Below are 24,111 nucleotides of genomic sequence, written 5' to 3' on the forward strand. Positions count from 1 at the left end.
AAATACCTTCCAATTCTTTTCCCCTTTGCTGGCTTACCTCTCGGCAGCGCCTCCCCACATGGCATCCGTTCAGAAGACTGAAAGTCCTACCGCTCTTTGCAAAATTAAACCCGTGGATGTTATTTTTCATACATGTCAGCTACCAGCAAGCTTTTACTGGCGGCTTTTTTCTGTCACTAGGCTTTGCTTTGCTGATGTTCAGCTATCACTGAAAAGCTCATCACACCGGGTAGTTTACTGAAAACGTTTTATTGTAATCAAGAAGTGACATAACAAGGCTGCAATGTATTCTGCAAATCATTCTGCTGATATTTTATAACTGATACCAGCTGCTTCTGCCAGGCAATTAAAAGAAAATTCAACTGTGAAAATTTTCAGGACAGAAAACTCCAGCCAGACTAATTAACGGTGGTTAAAAATAAGAGGCCCCAGCAACGCCTTTCATGTTACGTGGTCACAACTCACAATTCTGTACAAAATGTTCGCTTTTTAAAGCTCCGATGTAAAAATCAAACAATCCAGCGGCAATTTTTTAAGTGCAACGCAGGGTCTTTCATGTCATCATTTGCAATGCTTGAACTCGTTCACATTTCAACAAAGTTTAATACAGATGACTTGGGATTTAAGTCTTTTTTCATTATCTGTCATTCTATGTAGGGACAGATTTCACTTTTTGGTCATCTTGCTCCTTGTCTTTGCTCTTCTTCCATTTGTTCTTGTGTTTGTGTTTGTGGCTCTTTTCCAATTCCATTTCATTTCCAATGTGTTTCTTCTGCTGCTTCTGTTTCTTCTGCTTCTTGTCCTTCTTCTTCTTTTTTTTCTTGTTCTTTTTCTTGCTGTCTTGCCTCTCTCCTGAGCTGGCACTGCTCCTGTGGCCTCCAGTCTGACTCTCAGAAGGGCTTTGGCTACGGCTGCGCCTAACACTGGGACTGCTTTGCCTTTGACTTCGCCTTGCTTCAGGCCGGTCACCTGCAGCAGGTGCTGCTGTATCCTCTTTCACCTTATCAACAGCCTTTTCCTTTGGGTCGTCATGAGTTTTCCCTGCCGCTTCCTCACCTTTTGCAGATACCTTACTCTCACTTTCATTGCAGTCTGGTACAAATGCAGCCTCATCAGTGTCTCGCGTTCGATCAGAAGTGAGCAGCGAGGAGCTGCTTACCTGAGGCTTAGGCTGGGCAACACTTTTATTGTTTTGTCCAGTCACGTTCTCTTTCTCATGTTTTACATCTGGCGATTCCTCTCTCCAAGGTGCTTTATTACCACCTGGCTCTTTCTCTTCATTGCTCTTTACTTCTGGTACGTGCTTCTCTTTCTCTTCTCCTGCGTTTATATCTAGAGGTTTGGGTTCCTCCAATGTGCGCTTGGAATCGTGAGCAGCTTTGTGATCAGACTGCTGCCGCTCAGGCGGAGGGCTGCAGCTGCTCCTGTTGGCGTCTCCAGTGCACTTTTCGGACAGCTCTGCTCGTTTGTCTCTCGGCTTACTCTCCTGGACTGACATAGATTCTCTGTTTTGAGAAGGAGACTCTCTTCCCCTTGCTAATTCACTCTTTTCATCTCTACGCTTGGAACTAGAATAATCTCTGTTGCCATCACGGTCAGAATTTTTGTCTTGCTTAGGAGTAGTGTCTTTAGCAGCGGATCCATGGCCAGTATCAGGCTTCTCTGAAAATCTGCGGTCTTTGGAAGATTGGGAAATACTTTTTCCATCTCCTTGCTCGGTTGCACGTTCTGAGGGGTCGTTTTCTTGCTGAACACTGCTCTTTCTCTTCTCAGAGGTGTCTTTGTCTGACAAAGAATGATCCCGGTCTTTGGTTTTTCCTTTTTCATTTGACATCGAACTTTTTGAACTTTTTGCGTCATGCTGGGAGCTTTCATAACTCACCTCTTTTGTAGTTTTCTGTCTTTCCTTCAAAGGCTCCGTCTCTTTCTCACTCTGTTTTACAGGGTTTGGTGGCTTAGCACTCGCATTTTGTATAACATTAGCAGGTTTTCCTACGGTTGCGGGCACCTGGGTAGATCGAATGTCTTCCTCTTCAGACTCAAAGTCATCCTCCCACTTTGACTGAGGGACCTGGATCATAATAAGGATGTCTTTCTCAGGGGCTGTGATATCATTATTATACTCCTCCATGGTCTTAATGACAGTTTGTTTTGTGTCTGGCTTTTCTTCAGTCTTTCTAATGGGGCTTCCTCCAGTAGAACTAGTGCTAAGAGGGAAAAAGCTGACATTAATCATGGGTGAGATATACGCACCGCCATCTTTCGTAACAGTTTAGAAAACGGCTTGTGTTTCCATTCTAAATCTTGCGTATTTGTTCAAAAGATGTTCAATTAAGGGAACAGACGAGAGAAAGGATGAGTCCACTAGCTAAGACTACGAGCAATCAATTAATTTAGTACCTTCCTACTCTACATTTAATTAACAAAGACACGAGATTATCAGATTGGGGACTGTCTGACCTGGTAATTCCTTCATGTCCTGCTTCTACCAATGGTAGATAAATTAGCTATACATTCTTGTTTCGACATCTAAGCAAGCAATTAGGGAGAGGTATACACAACCACAGTTTTATTCCCATGTCCCAGTGTTCTTCTTCAGAAAAAATGTACGTTTTAAAAACTGTTTAGAATATCAAGACACTATCTTAAGTCTCCAGTGACGTCTTAAATGGTTTGAGTTTGCGCTGTCCGGCTTCTTTAGATGCTGAAATGTACGTAATAACAGCTTCACACTAGATTCACTCTTTCAAAGAAGTTGGCACTGAGCTGGAAGCAGTGTAGCTGTGTCAACACGGCACTGTGCTCAAAGCTCAAATCAGTACAAGATATTGGCAACCAAGCTGCTATTTCTGCAAGGTATCGTTTCATTTCACACTGACAAAAGTAGATCATTACAGCACCTTGCAATTTTTCAAAGGCAACATATTGCATGGTAGAGACATGTCTGTTATCCTTGCCTTTAGCTGGATCTGAAGGAAGACCTCGAGGGGACTCCTCAGAGAGTCAACATATAATGAATAAGAAGGGGGGAAAAAAGTCCCAGAAGTAAGGGTGAAAGACGTCATCAATGAATTAACCTTATGAGCTGTCTGGGCAGTACAGACTGCTTGTTTTCTTTCACAAAATTTGATTCTGACCCAAGTACAGCTTAGCAGGAAAGATCACAGATTATTCACTCATTTAGCACAGATTTAGCTGTTCCTTTCGTTAGTCACTATAAAGACTTTTACATTTGTTTGCGGGGGGGAGGGAGGAAAGAAAGAATAGGAAAAGAAAAGATGAGGTACCTGGTGCAATGTACCAGAGTTGCACTAGATCCATCAGCTGCCGTTCCTTTGCTTCTTACTTTTCCCTTTGCTTTTTCTTGCTTAACTTTGCTGCTGTTTGGCTCAGGTTTCTCACCAGGTTCTTCTGCAGGTAGCACATTTTCTCCACTCACAACCTTTTTGCCAGTTTCTTGGTTAAGTTTAATCTTTTTGGCGGGGTTGTTAAGAAAAGCAGGTTTATCCTCTTCTGGAGTTTGCTCTCCTTTTTCACCATCAGGCTCAGTCTTCCCCTTTGGTGGTCTTTTCGAGTCAGCAGCTTCTGGTTTAGAGGCCTTTAGGGAAGTCGCTTCATGTTCTTCAGCAACCTTTTCATCTACTTTTCGTTTTCTTTGTTCAGGTTTTGCATCAGAGGGGTTGCTTTTTTCAGCAGGTGTTTTTGACTTGCCCTCTTTGTTGGAGGGCTTCTCTGACTTCGTTTCTTTTCGATGGTCTTTCTTTGCCGTTTCCTCGTTGGCTGCTCTGGTTTCTGGGTGATCTTTTGTAACTTTGGGGTGAGCTTTCCGTGGGGAACCAAGAGCCTTCTCAGCCTTTTGAGAGGAAGAGGTTTTAACACTGTCTGTCTTTGGCAACTCCTCCTTCACTTTTTTCACAGCAGGTTCCATTCGAGGAGATTCTTCACGATCGGTGTCCACCTCCTCTTGGGAAGCTTTAGCTGGTTTTATTATGCTGTCGTTCTTAGGCAGAACAGCCGCTTCTGCTTTCCGCTTTGTCTTGTCAATTTTTGCTTTTGGCTTCTCCTTCTCTTTTTTCGCCTTTGCAGATACCGGTTTGAAAGCAAGAGAATCTGCTTCCATAGGCTCATCTCTCACAGGGGTGGCATCGTCTCTTCTTGGGAGCATGAACAGAGAGTCCATTTTAACATCTGCTGCTGGAACTGGCTCTTTGGCTTTCCTCGCACCTTCTAACAACTCAGCTTTGGGAAAGCCTTCATTCTCATCCCCTTTTCTTCTCTTCTGGGGGTTTTTATCTTTATTTCCTTTGCCATCTCCCAGTGGATGTTCCACCTCCTTCTCTTTGGATTTTGTAGCATCTCGGATGTCATGGCGCTCTCTTCCAGAAGGTTTTTCAGGGTAATTTCCAGCTGTATTACGATTTCTGTGGCTCTGCCCACCAGGATAATCCTCCCTACGTCCCCAAGCCTGTGGCAAATTCTCTCGTCTGGTCCCAGGCGGACCAAACCTATCTGGAGAAAAGTTGCCCCTGTTTACTGGAGGCGGAGGTTGAGGGCCAACAGCAAAGCTCTTGTGAAACTTTTTGTACCATTCTCTAGAGTTCCTTTCCCATTCTCTGTATCTTTCCTTTTCAAATGGATCTCTCAAGTCAACAGATCTGCCATAGCACGCTTTCATATCATGTGGAGGAACTTCTCTGTATCTGTTAAAATACTCCCTTCCTCCTTCCCCTCGAGGTACGGTCCGTGTAGTGGGAGAGTGGCCTCTAAACACTGGAGACCTTGATCGTGAACGGTATCTTCTTAGCCTTGAATGGTGATAACCCCGTGACCTTGACCTAGAACGATATTTATGACTCTTCCCTTTGCCTCTTCTTGAATACCGTGGGGATCGTGAGCAGGAACGAGAATGGGAACGACTAAAGGATCGAGAGTAGGAGCGAGAGCGGGAAGAACCTGATCTTGACTTGGAGTAGGTGTATGAACTTCTCGAGTAAGATGAAGCACTATAGGGAGACTTGGACCTTAAAAAAAACACAAAACACAAAAAAAGCGAAGTTAACTCAAAACAGTCGCTCTCCCCAGTTTTTTTCCTCCCACATTTGGTTTGGGTTTCTTTTCCTCTCCACAGGCTAATGCCAAAGCTTCTTTCAGCTGCTGACATACTGCTACTGCAAACTGAAGAACTTGATCGTATGTAAAAGTTTCTGCTTAGGAGACAGAACAGCTGCTGCATTGTTAGTGTACCAACATACAGGAAGGGGAAGCGTATTTCCACCCACTTCTATGACATTAACTACCATAGCTATTGATTGATCTAAGGCGGGGTATACTGGCCTCTACTGGTACATGAACGCACACATTTTTCACTACTCAACAACTACCTGCAGTGCAAATCATTTTTGTTGCAGTAAGATGCAAAAGGTGCAAGTCTTAATGGCTAGAGTGCAGTATCAAACACCAAGAAAACACGATTTAGCCTGAAGACGGCAAAGCTCCATTTTAAAATGCCAGCTGAGTCTCTTCATCTTCACTACTGGTTTGGCAATTTGTACAGGATGCAAAAGACTTGTACTGCAATCTTACACCCAGGACTATTTACTCCTGTCGCTGCTGATTCCTTGACTCATCAAATCCATCTGACGATGGAGAGGTGGAGGAAAACTCCTCCTGATTCTTCTAGACAACCCGCTTCTCCATTACGGACGTGTAAAGCGGTTACCTGGAAAACAAACGCCTACGCTCCTTTTGAATCTTTTTATATTCCATCAGTTCTTTACCAAAATCCTTTGTAAGCTCATCACATTTGGACTTTTTCTTCCCCCTGTTAAAAGAAGTTTGACCTTTCTTACAAGGATAGTTTGACCTTTCTTACAAAAAGACATCAAGAAACAAACCCTGGCCGATAGGAGAAAATGTCTACTGCATGCAAATGCAAAAGGTGAACATCCTAGTTAAGCAAAGCCAGTTTAGAATGCCTAGAAGTTTCAGGGAAAGCTTTAGAATGACATTTGTCTGGGTTTACTTTTGCATGGTTTCACCTGCAATGAAAAAGAATATTGCAAAAACCACTAGGTCATCTTTGCTTATGTCAGACGCACTTTAGTGTAACTGCAGTCCGATATACTATCGCAAGAGATACAAAAATGAAAACCAACGCAACTTCATTGAGCCAAATACTTACTCCTCTTTAGGTCTCTGTTGTTCTCTGTAAAACTCCTCCCTAGGTAAAGGAGGTGCTTGTGTCGTTGGGATGGTATTTGAAGGAGCCGTTGGTCCTGCTGTTGGTACCCAAGCTGGCGACCTGTTGGCAGGAGCTGGGGGATATCCTGGAGGGGGGGCAGTGCACCCAGCAGCTGGAGGCTGACCAGGGGGAAACTGAGGAGGCAACTGGGGCGGTGGTACCCGCGGTGGGAGAGGAAGGGCATGGGGTGGTGGAGGATGCAAGGGAGGTGGAGGCACAGGCACAAAGATGGCTATTGATGGTGGCAGTGCTGGGGCCTGAGTCCTTTGGGTACGTTCACTAGGCGGGCGTCCTCGATTTGAACTTCTAAAGAAACCCAAAAACATGTGTCACTGTTTGTTACACTCTGCCCCAATTTTAAAGAGGAAGGCGAAGGAAGCGGGAGCACGGTGGCGAGCACTTCTTGTTCTCAACTTAAGCATTTCTCTCCCTGCTGTCTGTTCATTAGAGACTGCCCTCATTTCTTGATCCTCAGACTCGCCTTCCACATCCCCAGCCCCAGCGGTTCCCTCAGTCTTCTCTCCTTATACTCAGCTTTGCGCCTGTGGATGGAGGCTGCCCGTGCTTGAAAGACACTCCCATCTCCCCTGTGCCAAGTGCCCACCGCTCCTCTGCCACTCCTTGATATGGTCAATACTTCACACTTCTGATCTTCAAAGCACTGCACAAATACTAACTCATCTTCTCTCAAACTTCTTTTAACTTCTTCCACATAAGCCTCCTATGTTGTTGCCTCATGAGGATGTGTTTGGCCTGGTTTTGTCCCCAAATTGTTATTTTCGGGCTTACTGAATTTGAGATTTTAGACAATCTGTGGGATGGATCCTGGGGTTTGTTTTTATTTATCTTTAGCATAGTATGAACACAATGCCCCCTTACAATCTATCTATAACAAATATGTACCAAAAGGAAGGACTAACTTGACACTGCAATAATAGAGAAAACAGACTCCTCTCTCTCTCTCCAACTGAGAGAAAGCAGCTTGGCTATTTCAGAGGACTGAATTGAAGACATTCAAAATTTTTATAAAATAACACAACACAGTGTTGACTATCCAATGCTTTGCTCAATCAGTATCAACTAAGTTGGTAAAAAAGAATGTTGGAGGCTGATTTCTATGGGGAAATCAATTTCTCCAGCCCTATTCAGCCAGTGATCAGAAGGGTGGCTTTCCACCTCACCCTTTAATGATATTTCATTTTTGTATGTAATTATGCTTTCTTCAAACAGTGTTCATTTTTCAGAGTCCTCTTCTCAATCATGTGCTGCAGTTTTCTTTTAAATACTCTTACTGCAAGCATAGATCCCCTTCGTTAAAGCCAATTCAAACGAAGCCATTTAAAAACGAATTACCACTTGTATTCTCCACAACTATCTGTGCACACTTATTTCATTCTAAATCAGTTTCATTCTAAATCAGTTATTACATTATTATTTACTGTATAAGCTACGTGTTATGGTCTCGTTTAACAGGTTACAAGTAGGAATATATTGAATTTCTGTAGCATACTTACAGCTCCCAGCCTGGTCTGCCAGCTGCTGAGCGAACTGCGCTGGCTCTCCTGGGATGGCCTTTTGGCGTGGAGAGAGGAAAAAGAAAAAAATCCCATTCAGTTGATCTGAAGATAAGTTTTGAAAAGAACTTCTCAAGTTATAGTTGCTTACCAGTTGTGTGTATTGAGTGTCCTTGGGGGCCCAGAAGACTTGGTAACGCTGGTTGTCTTACTACAGGAACCCGACAGCCCTTGTGAATAAATGCAAACAGTTGGAAAAGAAGCTCTGCTAAAATACAAGCAGCACTGCATATGTTGAAATAAAATTTACCTTCTCTTCCACCAAACTGCCGATTGACTGAAAGGAAGATTTAGAAAGCCCAGCAGCACTCACCAGCGCAGCAGGAGGCAGAACAGTACCGGCATCACTACAAAAAAACCCAAATTTTTATTATTCAAACAGTGTTTTGAAGTGCTACTTGAAATACAAAGTCCCAAGTGAGAAAAGGCTGACTATAGTAAATGGGGAAAAAAATGAAAAAATAATCTTCTCCAGATGTACAAATGGGAAGTTGGCCGATTCCAAATGAAGCACTGACGAGAAGTCTGTTTGGACTAGTGGCATTTAACGAGAAATAGAACAGAATAGACTAGACTATTTCAGTTGGAAGGGACCCACAACGATCATCTGCTCTGACTGCCTGACCAATTCAGGGCTGACCAAGTTAAAGCATGGGATTAAGGGCACTGTCCAAATCCCTCTCCAACACTGACAGGCTTGGGGCATCGACCACCTCTCCAGGAAGCCCGTTCCAGGGTTTGAACAACCTCTCGGTAAAGAAATGCTTCCTCATGTCCAGTCTAAGCCTCCCCTGGCACAGCTTGGAACCATTCCCACGTGTCCTATCACTGCATCCCACCGAGAAGAGATCAGCACCTCCCTCTCCACGTCCCCTCCGCAGGAAGCTGCAGAGGGCAATGAGGTGGCCCCTCCGCCTCCTCTTCTCCAAACTGGACAAAGGCAGAGTCCTCAGCCGCTCCTCAGAGGACATTCCTCCCAGCCCTTTCACCAGCTCTGTTGCCCTCCTCTCGACGCACTCAAGGACCTTCACCTCCTTCTTCAATTGTGGGGCCCAGAACTGCACACCGTGTTCAAGGGGAGGCCGCAGCAACGCTGAATACAGCAGGATAATGACCTCTTTTCACTGGCTGCTTCCCCTGCCTTTGATGCATCCCAGGATGCAGTTTGCCCTCTTGGCTGCCAGGGCTCACCGGAAAAATATTTTAGTAAGCTGGCTGCACATAAAAGGATTGGAGTACGTATAGCCCAGACACTGACTCTCAGTTGTGGAAGATGCAAGAACTGAAATTCTCTTGGGAAACGTTTATGTGCTGGCTCAGTGGCTGCCTTAGAGGTTCTTTTGACTTGTGACCTTTGTAGTCAACGGTACAGCTGCGCCTGACAGTCTTCTGGACAGAGTGGCTCTTTGCATTCCAGGCATAAAATCGAAAGGACAGAAGCCCTCAACAACAGTACAGATTTTCCATGTATTTTCATACCGCTTCACTGGGTTGCCAACTAGGACTTTGTTGGTAAATGTTTGTAAAGACTTCAAATTTACAGTGTTTCAATGTTTATTATCCAAATCTGCGTGCGGCGCTGACTACACGGCATTACTGAGAATGACTCTGACTTATAATACTGATGATAGAAATACTGTAGAAAAAAGTGATGTGAAACACCTGGTCAGTTTTACCTCTCATTGGGCTTTTTCACTTTTCAGGAAACGATTATTTCCTCAGTACTAAAGAGAAATGAATGCACTCCAGAAGCTCTGACATAACCAAATGCTTACTTTAGGAATTGCTAGCCGCTTAAACTCAAAGAGCTCCTGGGGGAAAAAAGTTCCTCTTTCAGGGTCAACGCGTACTGAATGACTTGTAAGAGAAGCAAACCAAAATACTTTGGAGAAAATTCTTGCATGAGGCACGCTTCCAAATTATTAAAGTGTCCTCATTCAAAGTAAAACCCAAACCCAGAACGGCCACAGTTCTCTGGAACTGTCACTAATGCTATAGAAATCGCTAGCTGAGAAGCTCAGGAGAAACAATCTAACTTCTTTTATATTCGTGTTGATCTACAGATTTCCTTACCAAAAAGGTCCACCTGGCTTTTCAGCAGGGGCCAACGATGACAGAGCAGCAACAGAAGAAGAAGCCAGACAAGCCAGTGGACTCATGAGTGGATCCCGCTGGCTGGAAATTGTTGGCCAGAGCAGAGGCTGCAGGTTGCGGGCTGTTGTTTGCCTCAGGAGTGGTGGTGGAGGTGGTGGCGGTGGCGGCTGCTGCTGCTGTTGCTGCTGAACCTGCTTATGGAGCCCTTTTGCGTAGCCAGTCCCATTTCTGAAGTTGTTCACAGCCTAGAGGCAGGAAAGCATTTACAAAAAGTTAATACGAAACTTCAGTAGACAGACGAAGAAAAGCCTGCACGGAGTAAAACTCCTTGTGTATCCTGTAAATGCTATCAGTCCTAAAATGAATCAACATACAGATGTATGGATACATCACACTGAACACTGATATTCATGACTTGCAACTCAGAGTAGCTGTATTTAAAGTACTCCAGCGTTAGCACTGAGTTTGAAAGTGAGACAAGCCTGTTAAACAAAAGGGTGACCTGAATTTGCCAGATTGTCTCTAAAGAGTTGTAAGCTTCTGTAACAACAGATAACGTATTTGAAAAGTAAATTGAGCCTTACTCCATTTAGCCTTGCTTAAGGAGAGGTAAATGAATATCTTCTTCCCTTTCAGCTTTTGAAAAATAGACTTTTCCTTGCCAACAGTTTACGTGAAAGTCATCGTGTTACCTGGCGTAGGGACTTGTTGGCGACTAAAGCGTCAGGAGAAACGTCTGTTTGATGACATGTGGGGCATCTGTGTTCCTCAGAGTCCAGTAACGCTGTTCTAATACCTGTGAATCATCAGAATCATCAAAACAGCTTTTAGCCAAACTAAGGAGTATTTTTGGGGTCTAATCAATTCTAAACACAAGTGTGTGGTTAATGGGTGAATATGGTCTTGAATTGAGAGCACGGAGCGATCAATGTTCAACAGTGTAAAAAATTTCCAGTCTGCAGCAAATAACTATACGGTTTGATATTGCACTCATGCAACACCTGAAGATGTAGAGGAGGCTGTGCCTTGATGTTCCGACTGATCTTCTTTCCGCTGGCTAGTACAGTGAGAAGTCACTAACCTCAAGGTTAATGAAGAAAACACATTTCAACACATTAGGAGGTTTGAGTTCTGAAGGTTTTAACCAACCCTCCGGTGGAGAAGAAGGCGGATTAAATGCCTGACTATCCGTTTGTTGCAGACCACACCAAATCACCAGAGCTGGCTATATAATTTTGTATGAGAGAAAGGGCTGTGGACAAATAAATGCAGTCACTATCTAATTCTGGAATCTCCTGCACAATTACGCACTCTTCTCATACTCGTCCTTCCGTATTGTGCTGGTCTGGGCGGGGACAGAGTTAATTTTCTTCATAGTAGCTAGTGGGGGGCTATGGTTTGGATTTGTGCTGGAAACAGGGTTGGTAACACGGGGATGGTTTCCTTATGGCTGAGCAGTGCTTACACAGAGTCAAGGCCTTTTCTGCTTCTCACACCGCCCCACCAGCAAGGAGGCCGGGGGGGCAGAAGAAGTGTGAAGGAGACACAGCCGGGACAGCTGACCCCAGCTGAGCCAAGGGCTATCCCACACCGTATGGCGTCATGCGCAGCATATAGAGCTGGGGGAAGAAGAAGGAAGGGGGGGATGTTGGGAGTGATGGCGTTTGTCTTCCCAGGTAACGGTTACGCGTGATGGAGCCCTGCTGTCCTGGGGATGGCTGAACTCCTCCCTGCCCATGGGAAGGAGGGAATGAATTCCTTGTGTTGCTTTGCTTGTGCGCGCGGCTTTTGCTTTACCTGTTAAACTGTCTTTATCTCAACCCACCAGCTTTCTCGCTTTTACCCTTCCGATTCCCTCCCCATCCCACTGCGGGGGAGCGAGTGAGCGGCTGGGTGGTGCTTAGTTGCCGGCTGGAGTTAAACCACGACACGCGTGTAAAGAGATTTAATGAGATACATAAAAAGGGGAAAAAGCTTTCTGCCTTTTTTTTTCCTTTCTACAAGGAGAGTCCTTTCCTAGTCAGGCTATACTTCAGTCTTAAATCGAACTGGTGACAAAGTAATGCCGTTATCTCCTATGTCTGCTTTCAGAAGATCAGTTTGATGTTGGGGATTAACAAACCTGGGAGTAACACTTACATTCGTCACAGTAACTGTTTCTACAGCAGGGAATAACCACGGCATCAGTCATTGTATCTTTACAAAGGAGACACAGCAGCTCCTCTGGAATGGGATCATGGGAGGAGGAGGGGGAGGACGGCTCCTCGGGTAAAAAGGGTGGCTTTTCCTTCTTGCCTCTGGCATAAGCTTCCCTGGAGGGGGGGGTGGAGGAAAAAGAAAAAAGTGAAAGACGAGGAAAGGAAAACTTTTCCAAGCGTAGGATTTTATCAAAGGAAGACAAGAGATGGAATTCTCCTCGCTCCACACTAGCCTTCGAAGACGCAGGCATCTCGTTTAAACTGCTTTTCTATAGCCACAAGACCAGAAGAGGGAGGGGGGAACAATTTTCCTTCTGCAGAACTCTCCCATTCATTGGATCAACTAAGAAATTGGCTCCGACTACAACAATAATGTTTTGACAGCTAGAAATTGGGTGCAAGGAATCCCACCTCTCCTTTGCCAGGGGGTAAAGGTAAATTGCAGGCTCAGGATGAAGTGAGTCTCCGAGTAATTCCATTTTATAAATAAGGGCAGTCTATGTTCCAGCTTCTACAAAAGGAGATCCACGACAGAAAAGCAGAAGTGCTACCAAGTGCATTTCGTAACAGCCCCTCTTGTCAGCCCACGGCTGGATTTTCTGAGTTTAGAGCAACAGGGAAACTTCAGCCTGTTTCACACGTGAGCTTGGATAAAAGTCAGAGGGGGAGGAAATCTCAGTCCAACGGCGATGGGTTACATTTTGCAAGAAGCCTTTGAAACATAAACCAGCAGCAAAACGAGCTTTCAGAGAGAACAACTCCCACTGTCAACACTACTGAAATATTTTGCAGAAATACAGATTCTTAGCACAGCACTAGTTTAACCAGCTTCCAGGGCCATGAGCAGTAGGGCCACCCTATTTTAATCTTAGAAAGTATCACAGATTTTAAGGTTCAGATACAACGACAATGCTTCCTCCCCCGCAATTACAGAGGCTGGCCGATTTGGTCGCCTGGCCACTCAGACATTTACGCACAGTTTCTCTCGTTCGCTTTTGGGTCGGTCCAATGAATTCCCTACTTACGCATTAATAGCTGGTATGGCATACTTCCCAGTGTTGGTTAGCATAGCACCCTTTGTATTGGGATCTTTCACCTCTATCAGGAAACTCCGTGGAATTCCCGTGCTCCTTTTAATTCTGGGAACAGACTCAACATTTTTGCCCTGTTAAGAGAAGAAAGGCAAACATAGCTCATCTTAAGACCCACACTTAAAATGACATGCCCATGATTATTCTAAGCAGCAAAAGCCTTTAATCCTCTCCTTTTCCTTAACAGAAGGGTTGCTTGACTAAAATACTTATTTTCCTAAATGAATATAGCCAGGGTGTTCCAAGGCTTGAGCAGTGTTTTGAATGCCGTCGACACTCTTGGGCTTAACTTCAGGTTCCTTAAGGGTGAAATATCCCTTAGCCTGCCCTCCACTCAGAAAAGACACCAACCCGCTCCTCCTCCAAAGCGCAATTCCCAGGGCAAGCTCAGTTCAGTGCTCTGAACCAGGCACTGAGGAACTGTATATGAAGGTTCAGTTCATACCTCACGCATATACAACGGTAAATGGCATGCATACTCACCCAGAGGCTTGTGTCATTAAAACAGGCAAATATTCAGCGGGTGGGGTCAACAGAAAGGAGCTTGGGTTTATACGAAATACTAAAAACTGTGAACTGTTGTTAAAAAGAGTTAAAACCAGAAACATTTCCAATGATATTGGAATATCTAAAAATATGCATGAAAGTTCACAGAGAAAGATCTATGGACATATTGAATGTCTATGACCTGGAAAAAATAAAAGTTTACATTTACAACTCCAGGTTTCCCTTGAATTTTGAAGGGCTTCACCCCCAGAGAAACAATTCCAAAGATGAGCAGTCATGTAGTTGTTAGGTAACTGCCAAGGTAAAAAAATGAACCCCCAAGTAACACCAGAAGTCCCCCTCAATCTTACCCCATTTGTTGGGCAGTTCTTTATATAGTGGCCAGGTTGTCCGCAACGGAAGCAGGTATATGATGGTGGAAGCAGACCCAAGGGTTTCTTCGTGTAACTAAAAGGTTTTTGGGAAAAAGAAAAAGCTATGCGTGCGTCTCTCTTGTTAAAACAAACATCTCTACGATTTTTCCATCATCTTCAAAGAACAGATTGGACGTTATCAACACTTACTTGATTGGATGATACTCATGGCAGGACTGTGTCATCATAGCCTTGATTTTATCTTCTTCAGAAGCATTGGCCTCAGCCAGATTGGCAGTCTGTTCAACAGGCAATACACACATTAGAAACACGTTTCAGCCCACACGGCCAAAGACACCACCACTCCCCCGATCCTGCAAAGAGCAGCACAACGCGGGCTGAGGTTGCATGAAAACAGCCGCTGACAGAAAACAGAGCCGTGCTGAAGATGCGCTGGGGAGTCCTTAGGCCACTGCAGGGGGTTTATGGGCCTGGGAACCTACTTGAAAAGAGCCTTCTTGGGCACTCCAAACCTTGGGCTCTCTTTGTACCTCACACAAAGACTCCTGTAACCAATCCAATGTGCTTCCAAGTGGACTGAAGCTCTGTGTAGGAAAAATCATACTATCCAGCACTTTTAAACGGATTTTTAAGCCCCAGACTATTTGAAGCAGAAGATAGCCACTGGACGTTTAATTGAGAAAGATGCAGGCAAGTACCATTATTTACATTTCGCAGCAGTAAAAGGACACACAAGAGTCGGGGAAGTTGGTTTTACTGGCTGAAATTCAGCTTCAGACACAGAAGCATTAAAAGGAATCAAGCTTTTGATAATCCCTCAGCAAGACAAAAGATTCTTGTCAGTGGAAATTTGACCACGATGTGCTGTAGGCAGTCCCAGCTGCACGTTCCCCCCCGCTACCCTCTTCATATTCAGCGATTTAACTGCAGCAAGCAAAACCTGCCGGTTTTTCCAGTTGACTGTGTCCTTTTAACATACAAATCGTAATAGAAACCTTATCCAGAATTACTGAAGGTAGCTGATTTTTCTTTTAAGTCGTGTTTGTTCCAATGTTTTTATTACACACCAGCCCAGATACAAGCAGGGCCTGAGGGAGTGACTGTAAATGATCTGGGCCTTCAGGCACTGATCATGCAGGTCAACCACTCCTGCTTTTGTTTTTAGATGCATTCACTCCCAAAAGCAACCAACCAGGTTCAACATTCTCTTAAATGTTTGTTTCATATACACAGTTTTTTCTCCACAGTCACATAATGCAGATCGACATCTATGAAATCATTAATGTTTATAGAAAACTTTACAGATACTTGACTCGTTTGTTTGAACCCAAACGGTTTACAAAACACACCCAAAACCCACAAAACCTTACTAGGAATAGACCAAAATTCAAACATAGCGTTTCATACATAGGAATAATAAAACAGAAACCTGCTAACACATTGCCTCCATGCTAAGCCAGTCTGCACTGAAGAGGTCAGAGCAAGTAACAGTTTTGAGCTGCTTTATGCTATGTTCCTGTATTTTTCTGAAATACTTAAATTTTCTCAAAAGCTTCAATGTGTGCCCTACTTGGACAGGTTTTCACATTTCAGAGTAAAACTTCACAGGAGTTTACAGAACCAAGGACACGTTCAGAGACAGCACCAATGGAGACCAATTTCTTTTGGTGGCTGCCTTCCAAACAAATTTATGTTTCCTTCCCCCCAGTGTACACAATTTAATTTCTGCAGGAAGAGAGGGAAGAAGTTACCCGTGGGGAGAGATTTCTCTTTCTCGGCAATGAACTCCAGCCTTTATTTTCAGAAGAAAGAACCAGCTCCTCTGCATTAAGCCCTGCCTTCTCTAATCTTTGTAACTTTGCAGACTAGGAATTCAATTGGCTAGCACTACGCCTGTCACAAAGGGCCATCACTAGTGCTTTCCCCGACAAAGTGACACCTGGCTGAGCAAAACCAGCAAGCAGCTCCATAGCAAAACAGGGCGTTACAACCGTTTCAGAAGGGCACATCTGCTAAAATGCCACACATGCGCATCGGCATGTTCCTCTCGACAGTTAGGTACACTGACACAATTTACACAGTCTGCATTCAAACAAATTAGATCGTGGTGTCCACTGTAGATACGCTACAATTGATGAAATTGTGCAGCATCCACAGAATGCATCTAGAACTATAAGGACTAGAAATTCAAAAATAGCCATGCAATTGTCCGTGTTCCAGAAGCGCTTCTATTTTGGCTGTTGCAAACCCCCTTGAAATGGCCATAACTTACAGCCAATTAAATTCTTCTGTAAAAAGTGTGTTAGTTTCCAACGCAAAATTAACAAAACATAGGAAAAACGGTAAACGGCTTCCAAAGTGCTGCTGCTTTGTGTCTTGCAGATGAGTAATACTGCAACATTATGTTGAGGCTGAGTTCCCATACTGGTAACTCCTCTTTACAGGATAGTACCAAAATATACACACGTTTTAAAGTTAAAATAAAAACTTTAAATTGCTAAGAATTAAATTAAAGTTGTGTTCACATTACAACAGTCATCCAGCTACAGATCACGGTATAGGAGTTAAAAATATGAAGCTAACACAGTTTTTTTAAAGTATTTGACAAGAATATGTACATACCTTAGCAAGCTGGCCCAGAGAAATAGATGCAGAAGAGTCATCAATCTGTTCACAAAAAATGAAACACAGATTCAAGTTCTACAATCAAAACACAGCAATAGTTAACCTCTGCTGTAGCCTGAGAGCCTGCGCTATGTCCTCTGAGTGTCACTCAAAGAGGCATTTCTAACCTAGTGCAATCTGTATCTGCTCAAAACAAAGTCCAAGCCTATGACAGCTTAAGAGTGCCTATGTGGTTCATGAGAAGAAACTAAAAGAACCAAACCCGCTTGCGATCAACTCACTGCTCCAGAATATCGCAGAGAAGGACCCCTGTCCAATGTTCACAACTGCTTAAAAGCTGAAAGGGTAAGGAAGCTGTCAATTTTCAGCTCAAAAGGACTTAAAAAAATACTTGACTTTGTTTGAGAAGGAAGCATCACGACAGGAGACTTCTTTTCAGTGTAGTTTGTAAATTAAGCAGTTAACGTCTCATCATTTAGAAATGCACACGGTTTGGGTTTATGAACACAGTACAGTTGCCCATCAAAATAAAGCACAGGCGTATATGCCCTGAAACATGAACTCTGCCCCTCCTGTCCACCAGTTTAAGAATATTCACCGTCCCCCACCAAACCCAAATAAGAACACCAATCCAAAACATCAGCCATACAAGTAACCACCACTTTGTCTAGACAAAAATCAACTGCTCAAATTATTGAAATAAAGGTGACCGAGAGCTTGGCCAAACTAAAAATTCAGCCAGGAAGGATCACAGTTGTGCCTGACGGTGCTAAAACAACGGCCATGACTCTCTGCATTTGTGCAGCCTCGAAGGACAAACACCAACTAGAGATCCTTGCCGTTACTGAAATAGTAATCGAAGTCAAAAAGGATCCACTTTCCTGCTTTGGGCGTAGTAACATTAGGGCAAGAGCGCAAATGTGGAAGTGGAGAATGATAGCTAACACAAGAGAAGACAATGAAGAAATATTCAAAGTGTAAGCTTTTGTGCATGCTTTTTAAAAAACTCTTAACTCATTTCAATTTTGCTGCTTTACTCTTCAACAACAATTGGCAAGCTTTCCAGTGCTTTATTCCTGAAAGAAACAAAAAGCACACGACAAGCTGTACAAACATACATCTTGCCAGCTCTAGGCAGCCAGATGGAGAACACGGCACCACGTTCAGCTGTGCAAACCCTGAACCTACATGATCTAAAACCGATCACGCGTCCTCTGTACAACACAAAGTCATTCAGGAAATGTTCTAGCAGACTCAGTACGAAATACAACGCATTACTGGGCACAAATACCAACGTTCACATCAGAGCTGTGCAAATAATGGCATTACTCAGTTTTTACTATGCCCAATCAAAGACATTGTATTTACAACCTATGCTATGTTGTACTGGAAAAGATATTAAGTTAATGTTTGGAAAACTACTACAAAGCTGCATTGTTTAGAATTAAGGGCAGTGTGTAGAAAAAAGTGTGAGATTGTGTTTTACATACTGCTCTTGATGTGCCACTCGCTGGCTCAGTTCGACTTCTTCTAGAAGAAGAAATAAAGGTGATCAGAACTTCAAATAAAGCACTTGTACCCAACGTAAAGTAGTGAAAACCGATTATAAAACCTGAATATCAAAACATTATGTCCCGATAGTCTCGTACATGTGGAAATTTATTCATATACACAAACTGTTCTCCCTTGGTACATGCAGTGCAACTAAAAAAAAATCCCCAAATCACGTTTCTACTTTGTCACAAATTACTCTAAGGCTTACAGCTATAGAACACAGCAGTGCAAGAGCAAGCCCTCAGGTATTTTGTCTCTGCTATGGAAGTATCAAAAATACAAAGTCTGTACTACAGGTCTGTGTTCTTCCATAACCAGCCATCAAAACACGAAGGTCACTTTAGCCAATGTGGGTGCCCCCAGCGTTACAAATAGGCACCAGATACAGCACTTTAGTTTCTAAGAAAGAACAGGGACAGTCTAGACACTTTGAAGTGCAAGTGCACTTATGTTAAAAAAATCAGCCGTCGGACAAAGAAATACCAAACCCGTCAGCAGCAGAGTCTTTAGAACAGGGTTTCTTTGTGGAAGCCCAAGCCCTGTGCTCAGGTATCTGCCATATTTAGCTATGAAAGTGCCAAAATATTAAATGTGTTACGTATGCTATATTGACTCAAAATAGTAATAGAAAGGTCACCTGAAAGCAGTTCCTGGGGCTTTGTGCGATTTAGGAGTCCTGCGACAAAAGAAAAAGGTCTTGATTGCCAGAATTTGCATTAAGATAATCTTGAAAATGTTACAATAGTTTAGGAAATATTTATTACATTTGAACACTCGCTGAGATTCCACACACTCATTGATCTGTACCTGCATGCTACTCATCATGGATCAGACATGCAACCGCTGATAGCGTTAGCAAACAATTCATACATCCTCCAAAGTGTGCCATGAGCAGAGGCAATTCAAAGGCTGCAGTGGAATTTAGGTACAAATAGAGAGGGCCATTCTTTCCTCATCCCCACATGCAGGCATTTATTTGGTCTTTGATGCTAGCAGCATCTCTCCTCTCCTTTCAGGGCAGCATTACAATACCAGGAGAGGGTGCCATCCAACCCGAAACGGAGGATGCATTGACAAGACGGCGCTAAGCATACGCATTGAAATTAACCCCCAACACAAGGCCCTGTTTATAAGCACAACGCTGTGGCGTCCAGAATTACCAGGCAGCGCCTGAAAGCACTGTAACAACCACGGCAGTAATACGCCCGAAGTTTACATGCAGAGCCACATTAATTCAGGGGTTTTTGCTTGCAAAGGCTTCCTGGGTCCCAGGATGCTCCTGTACTGTTGGTTCAAGACACGCTGTAACTCATCAGTTTATTTACTGAGAACCAACATTAGAAAGACGTGGCAGAACCCCAAGCTAATAATATCAACTAATTGTGGTGGAGAGGCGTATCTTTAAGTAGGCTGGCAAACAGGACCCTCCAAACAATGCCAGTGGAGCTAATATAGAACTGGACTGCATGAATACATAAATGACAGCAATAATCCTGTAGTCGGGATTGCATTTGAAGGGCTGTCATTTTAATCAATATGCCCGGTTCTCTGTCCTCCGTAAATCTTAGGAATACAGAACTAAAACCTGGGGCACCGGTATCACCTTAGGGTAAAAACAGACTTAGAAGGATAACTAGTAACATTTGGTACCGTGCTAAACGGCTTACTGAGTTTCAAGTTTGGAAAGGATTACCAATTCTGTCATCGTACTCGCACAAAAGGCAATACACTTTAGGATATTGTTGTTTTTCTCTTGCCTGAAACGGACATTGTCTTTAGGAAACTACTAAGAATCACTTCTGAATGGAACTTCTTGTTTGCATGGTTCGCCAGCTGGCAACCCTTGGTCTGTCCTCTAGAGCTAGCGTGCAAAAGCCCCAGATTTGGGGGGTAAGAAGAGCTGCCATATCCCTCCCCCCCCCCCCCCCCCAAATGCAAGGAAGAGTCAAACCCCAAGAAGCAGACTCTTCGGAGATGGGAACAAATTACAAGTTTACACTACAATGCCTATCTGTCTGTACTATAAAAGCCATCAAAGCAAACACATAGAATAAGGAATCTCTCCATGTAGAGGAAACAGGATCCACAACTTGGCTCTCAGAAGAATCAACCCCAAGAACAAACCCAATGAAACCATCTTAAAAGTTACCACTGTTGGAGGTTGAACCCCGTGGCCCAGCAGGTCTGAAAAGGTAAGTCTGCTTTGGGACAGATACATTAAAATTTACCCCATTACAACAAAAACTAACAGCAGCTTTCACAAGAAAGATCCAATCGGAATGCCTCTGTAAACTACGAGCAATAAAAAAGTTAACACACTGAAACCCCCAACAAAGAATGCAATGCTTTACGGATACTTACATCACGCATGGTTTGCTGGCAGCTTTAACTCCTGCAACAGGGATTCTTCGAACGATGACCGAGGAGTTCTTAGGAATGAGGGCGTTATCATCGGTATATTCTGCAAACAACATAAATACAGACAAAAACATTAGTCACTTCCTAAGAATGTGTATTAATAGCTAATTACACAGCACTTCAGAGAATCCCCTCACAGATGTCAAAGCAAAATTTGATGTGTAACATCGCGCTTTTATCATCTCAACACACTAACAGTACAGTTCAAGAAATCTTCAGGTCTGATAATCAAACACAAGCAGCACCATCTTGTTCATTTTTTTAAAATAGTTGGAATGCCAACAGCAAAATGGTCCCAAGGGTCACTAAAGGAGGCTCTGCTAATGCATGAGGTTCTTTCCTGACCTAGCTGAAGTGGCTTTTGCTTCTGTTGGGCTCCAAACCCAGGAGGTCTTTGAAGAAAAACAAACAGCAGCAAAGTCTCACCTGCATAAACCAGATTCTGAAGCCTGACCAGCTTGCCCTGCAGCAAAACAGGCACTGCGCTAAAGCCTGGAAACTCTGCGCCATTGCTTCAGTAGCCGTTCACTAAAAACGCTTCAGCTACGCTGCTGGTGCTCAGGACGGACAGAACACGGAAGAGAGCCTGCCCTCGCTGCCTGTTTCTTGGAGCTTCATCCATCAACAGCCACACTTCTCAGCTGCTCGTTACACTGAAATGGAAACGGGGCTGGCAGTTCTAGAATTTGGATCACAGAAATGTTGGGCGGTTTTTGAGCTTGCTTTCACAAGCAGGGCAGAATGGGCTCCAACGCGGTATCTCCCCTCTTCAGCTGCTCATCTCGTTTGAACGAACCAAAGGAACGTGAATACTTTCCATTCACTTTTTGCAGAGCAGAGAGACTCAAAGGAAATTCCTTAGGAAGGCAGCCTCGGAAAGCCTCTCGAAAACAGCGTGTGCCTGAAGCTACCCATGCTCTGCCTTGGCTCACACCATGTCAGTCTGCTGAAGAGGAGGAAAGCCGCCTGACCTTTACACAAGGCCCCAACAAAAAACCACCTGCCTGAGACACTTGGACTGAGACAGCTTAAAATGCAAAGATCTCTCCATGAGAATGGTTTTGATATTGCACTTCCACAAGCTGGATATGACTAAATATGTTAAAGCACTCTCAGCAGCCATTCCCTGTAATCTGCCTACAGTTTGCAATATCAAAAGCCCTTACCTTCGCAGACCAGATCAGAACCACGGTCTGAAACCCAAAGATGCTGCATACCCAGCCAAGCTCTGTCAGGGTGGTTTTGCTCAGTGATCACATACAAAATAGGAATATTTCACAATTTACGCTCCATTTTTCAGTGTCTTAGTCCTAGAAAGGACTACCATTGACAAAACCAGAAGCTTTTCCAGAAGTCCCATATCCTGAAACCAACCCCTAGAGCTCTTCTCAAAAGGAAAATCTAACCATTGCACAGCCCCCTGTCAAGAAAGGCCTGCCCTGGGACATTTTGATGGAGCAGGAGCTCCGACAGTACTGAGGCCCAGACAAAGAACGGGGAGCTCATGCCAGCTGCACTTCTCGAAGCCCCAAGCTTCAAGGTTTTGAGCTGCTGAACGAAGCCGTGCAGAATATTCTTCCTGCTCCAGATCACAAACCACCGGGTTTTGATTTCAGAGATACGCGATAAGCAACAGTGGCTCCACAAAAAGGCAGGGGTTTGCTACGCCTGTGCCCAACTGAGGATTGCGGGGGTTCTGCAGAAGATTGCAAGCGGCAGCACCTCTCCTAGAAAGAGACTGTATATATGAGGACAGCAACCAATGCTTTGATTCACAAATCATGCAAGCCTGCAGCGGTCAATTTGAACACGCACAACGGGTGTACGACGCAGAAAGAGGAATAAGACCTCTTTTAGTGTCTTGTGACAATTCATTGACCGTTAGAGGAGAAGCATTGACATCTGCCTTCTGAAGCGACTATCCGTGCATGTATCTGGAGAGAGACAGGTACGTGCTTGTTTTCAATCCACTTGTTAAGTGCACACTGAAGAGAGCTCCAGCCATCTAATGACAGACTGCTATAAAAATGAATTCACCTTCCAAGTCAATCAGTCCACATTTAAATGGATCACCTGAGGAGTGACAATAGCTTGGTGAAGTAAAGGCTTTATTTGTGTAGGACACTTATCATGGCCCATATTGGTATTTGGTGCTTGAAGGATCCTACTGGCTCAGCCAGCAGTCAGAGAATTTGTGGAAGAGTGTTTGCATACAGCAGAGGACATTGCTGAGCTCGTTGTGGGAAGGGACCTGGGGCCAGTTGGCTTTCATACATTTATTTTTCCTTTGCCTCAATTAATTGAATGCATTTTGGTGAGGAAATTTTGTTAAAGGTGAAGTCAAACCATGTAGACTAAAAAGTTAATTTTTTTTTTTTTTTTTTTAATCGGAAAGGACTAAAGCTAAAAACACGTGTCTAAAACACAGCCCTGAAGGTAGCTGTCAGGACAGCGACGACAAAACAACAGCTCTGTCGGGCCCCCAGCACAAGTCACAGCTACCGACTGTGGCCGAATCCCGTTATCGCGTCCCACCCCGTGCCCACCACCCCCACCCACCTTCTTGGGTCTGGGCGTTGGAGATCTGCAGGTCGCAGTTGGCCGCCTTCAGCTTCTCGCGGCCCATGATCTGGCGCTTCAGGTCGCACAGGGAGATGTGGAGCCCATTGAAGGTGACTGTATCGTAGTTCAGCTTGGAAAAGAACTTATAGTGGATGCACGACATGGTCGGTGCCTGCTCCGCGACGACGTCTACCGCAGCAGACGGCGTCGCAGCCTCCGCGCCAGGACAGGGCCTGCGGCAGCTCGGGGAAGGGCCCACGGAGGGGGCCAGGCAAGCAGCACGGGCTGGGCTCAAGGCCGCTCAGAGGCCACAGCGCTCCACCACGGCCAGGCCCCCTGGCCTCAGGCAGACTCGGCTGATGGAGGCCGAGTGGTGGACTCCATCCCGGCGGTGCTGCAAGGCCCCGGCCCTCGCCCCTGCAACGCCCCTGCCCACAGCCCTCGGTGATGGAGCTGGGCTGCGGCGGCGGCTCCCGCCCGCTCCTCCTCGCAGTCCAAGCAGGCGAGTGGACGACGGGGAGAGGCCCCCACGGCCCCGGCTCAGCCTCCGCTCCCTCTCCGCACGCAGCGCACCTCGGCCCAACCGCTCACTATGGCAACTCGGGTGCCCCTGCCCCAACGTTCCGCCGAGGGGTTTCCCGGCCAACAACCGCAGGGGCTGCCGTCAGCGTGTCACCGCACACACATAATGGCGCACGCACAACGGCACACTGCACCCACCTCCCCGCGCCTCACGTGGCCGCTGGTGTCCCTGCTGTCCCCCCGGCCTGTCACCGCCCGCTGTCCTGCCCCGCTTTGGGCCTGCGGTGTCCCCCTGTCACCTCCCGGGCCTTCACCACCCAGCGTCACCTCCCGCCAGCCCCTGGCCTGTGG

General features: G+C 44.9%; 1 protein-coding gene across 1 annotated transcript; it reads right to left on the bottom strand.

The window, feature by feature from the left end:
- Nucleotides 1–649: 649 nt before the first annotated feature.
- LOC309603548 (E3 ubiquitin-protein ligase RBBP6-like) lies at nucleotides 650–23,401 on the bottom strand (the record flags this gene model as incomplete). The annotated part of the gene is made up of 18 exons (XM_082338368.1): nucleotides 650–2,207; nucleotides 3,288–5,021; nucleotides 5,720–5,821; nucleotides 6,182–6,544; nucleotides 7,756–7,813; nucleotides 7,907–7,985; nucleotides 8,066–8,162; nucleotides 9,889–10,154; nucleotides 10,602–10,705; nucleotides 12,049–12,221; nucleotides 13,133–13,272; nucleotides 14,056–14,152; nucleotides 14,269–14,357; nucleotides 16,702–16,746; nucleotides 18,195–18,231; nucleotides 18,896–18,934; nucleotides 20,620–20,719; nucleotides 23,236–23,401. The coding sequence occupies 18 exons, from the start codon at nucleotides 23,399–23,401 to the stop codon at nucleotides 650–652; spliced, it is 5,247 nt and encodes a 1,748-aa protein (XP_082194494.1).
- Between the last annotated feature and the right edge of the window lie 710 nt (nucleotides 23,402–24,111).

The sequence above is a fragment of the Platalea leucorodia genome (assembly GCF_965183815.1).
Source record: "Platalea leucorodia genome assembly, contig: HAP1_HAP1_SCAFFOLD_125, whole genome shotgun sequence".
Taxonomy (NCBI): domain Eukaryota; kingdom Metazoa; phylum Chordata; class Aves; order Pelecaniformes; family Threskiornithidae; genus Platalea; species Platalea leucorodia.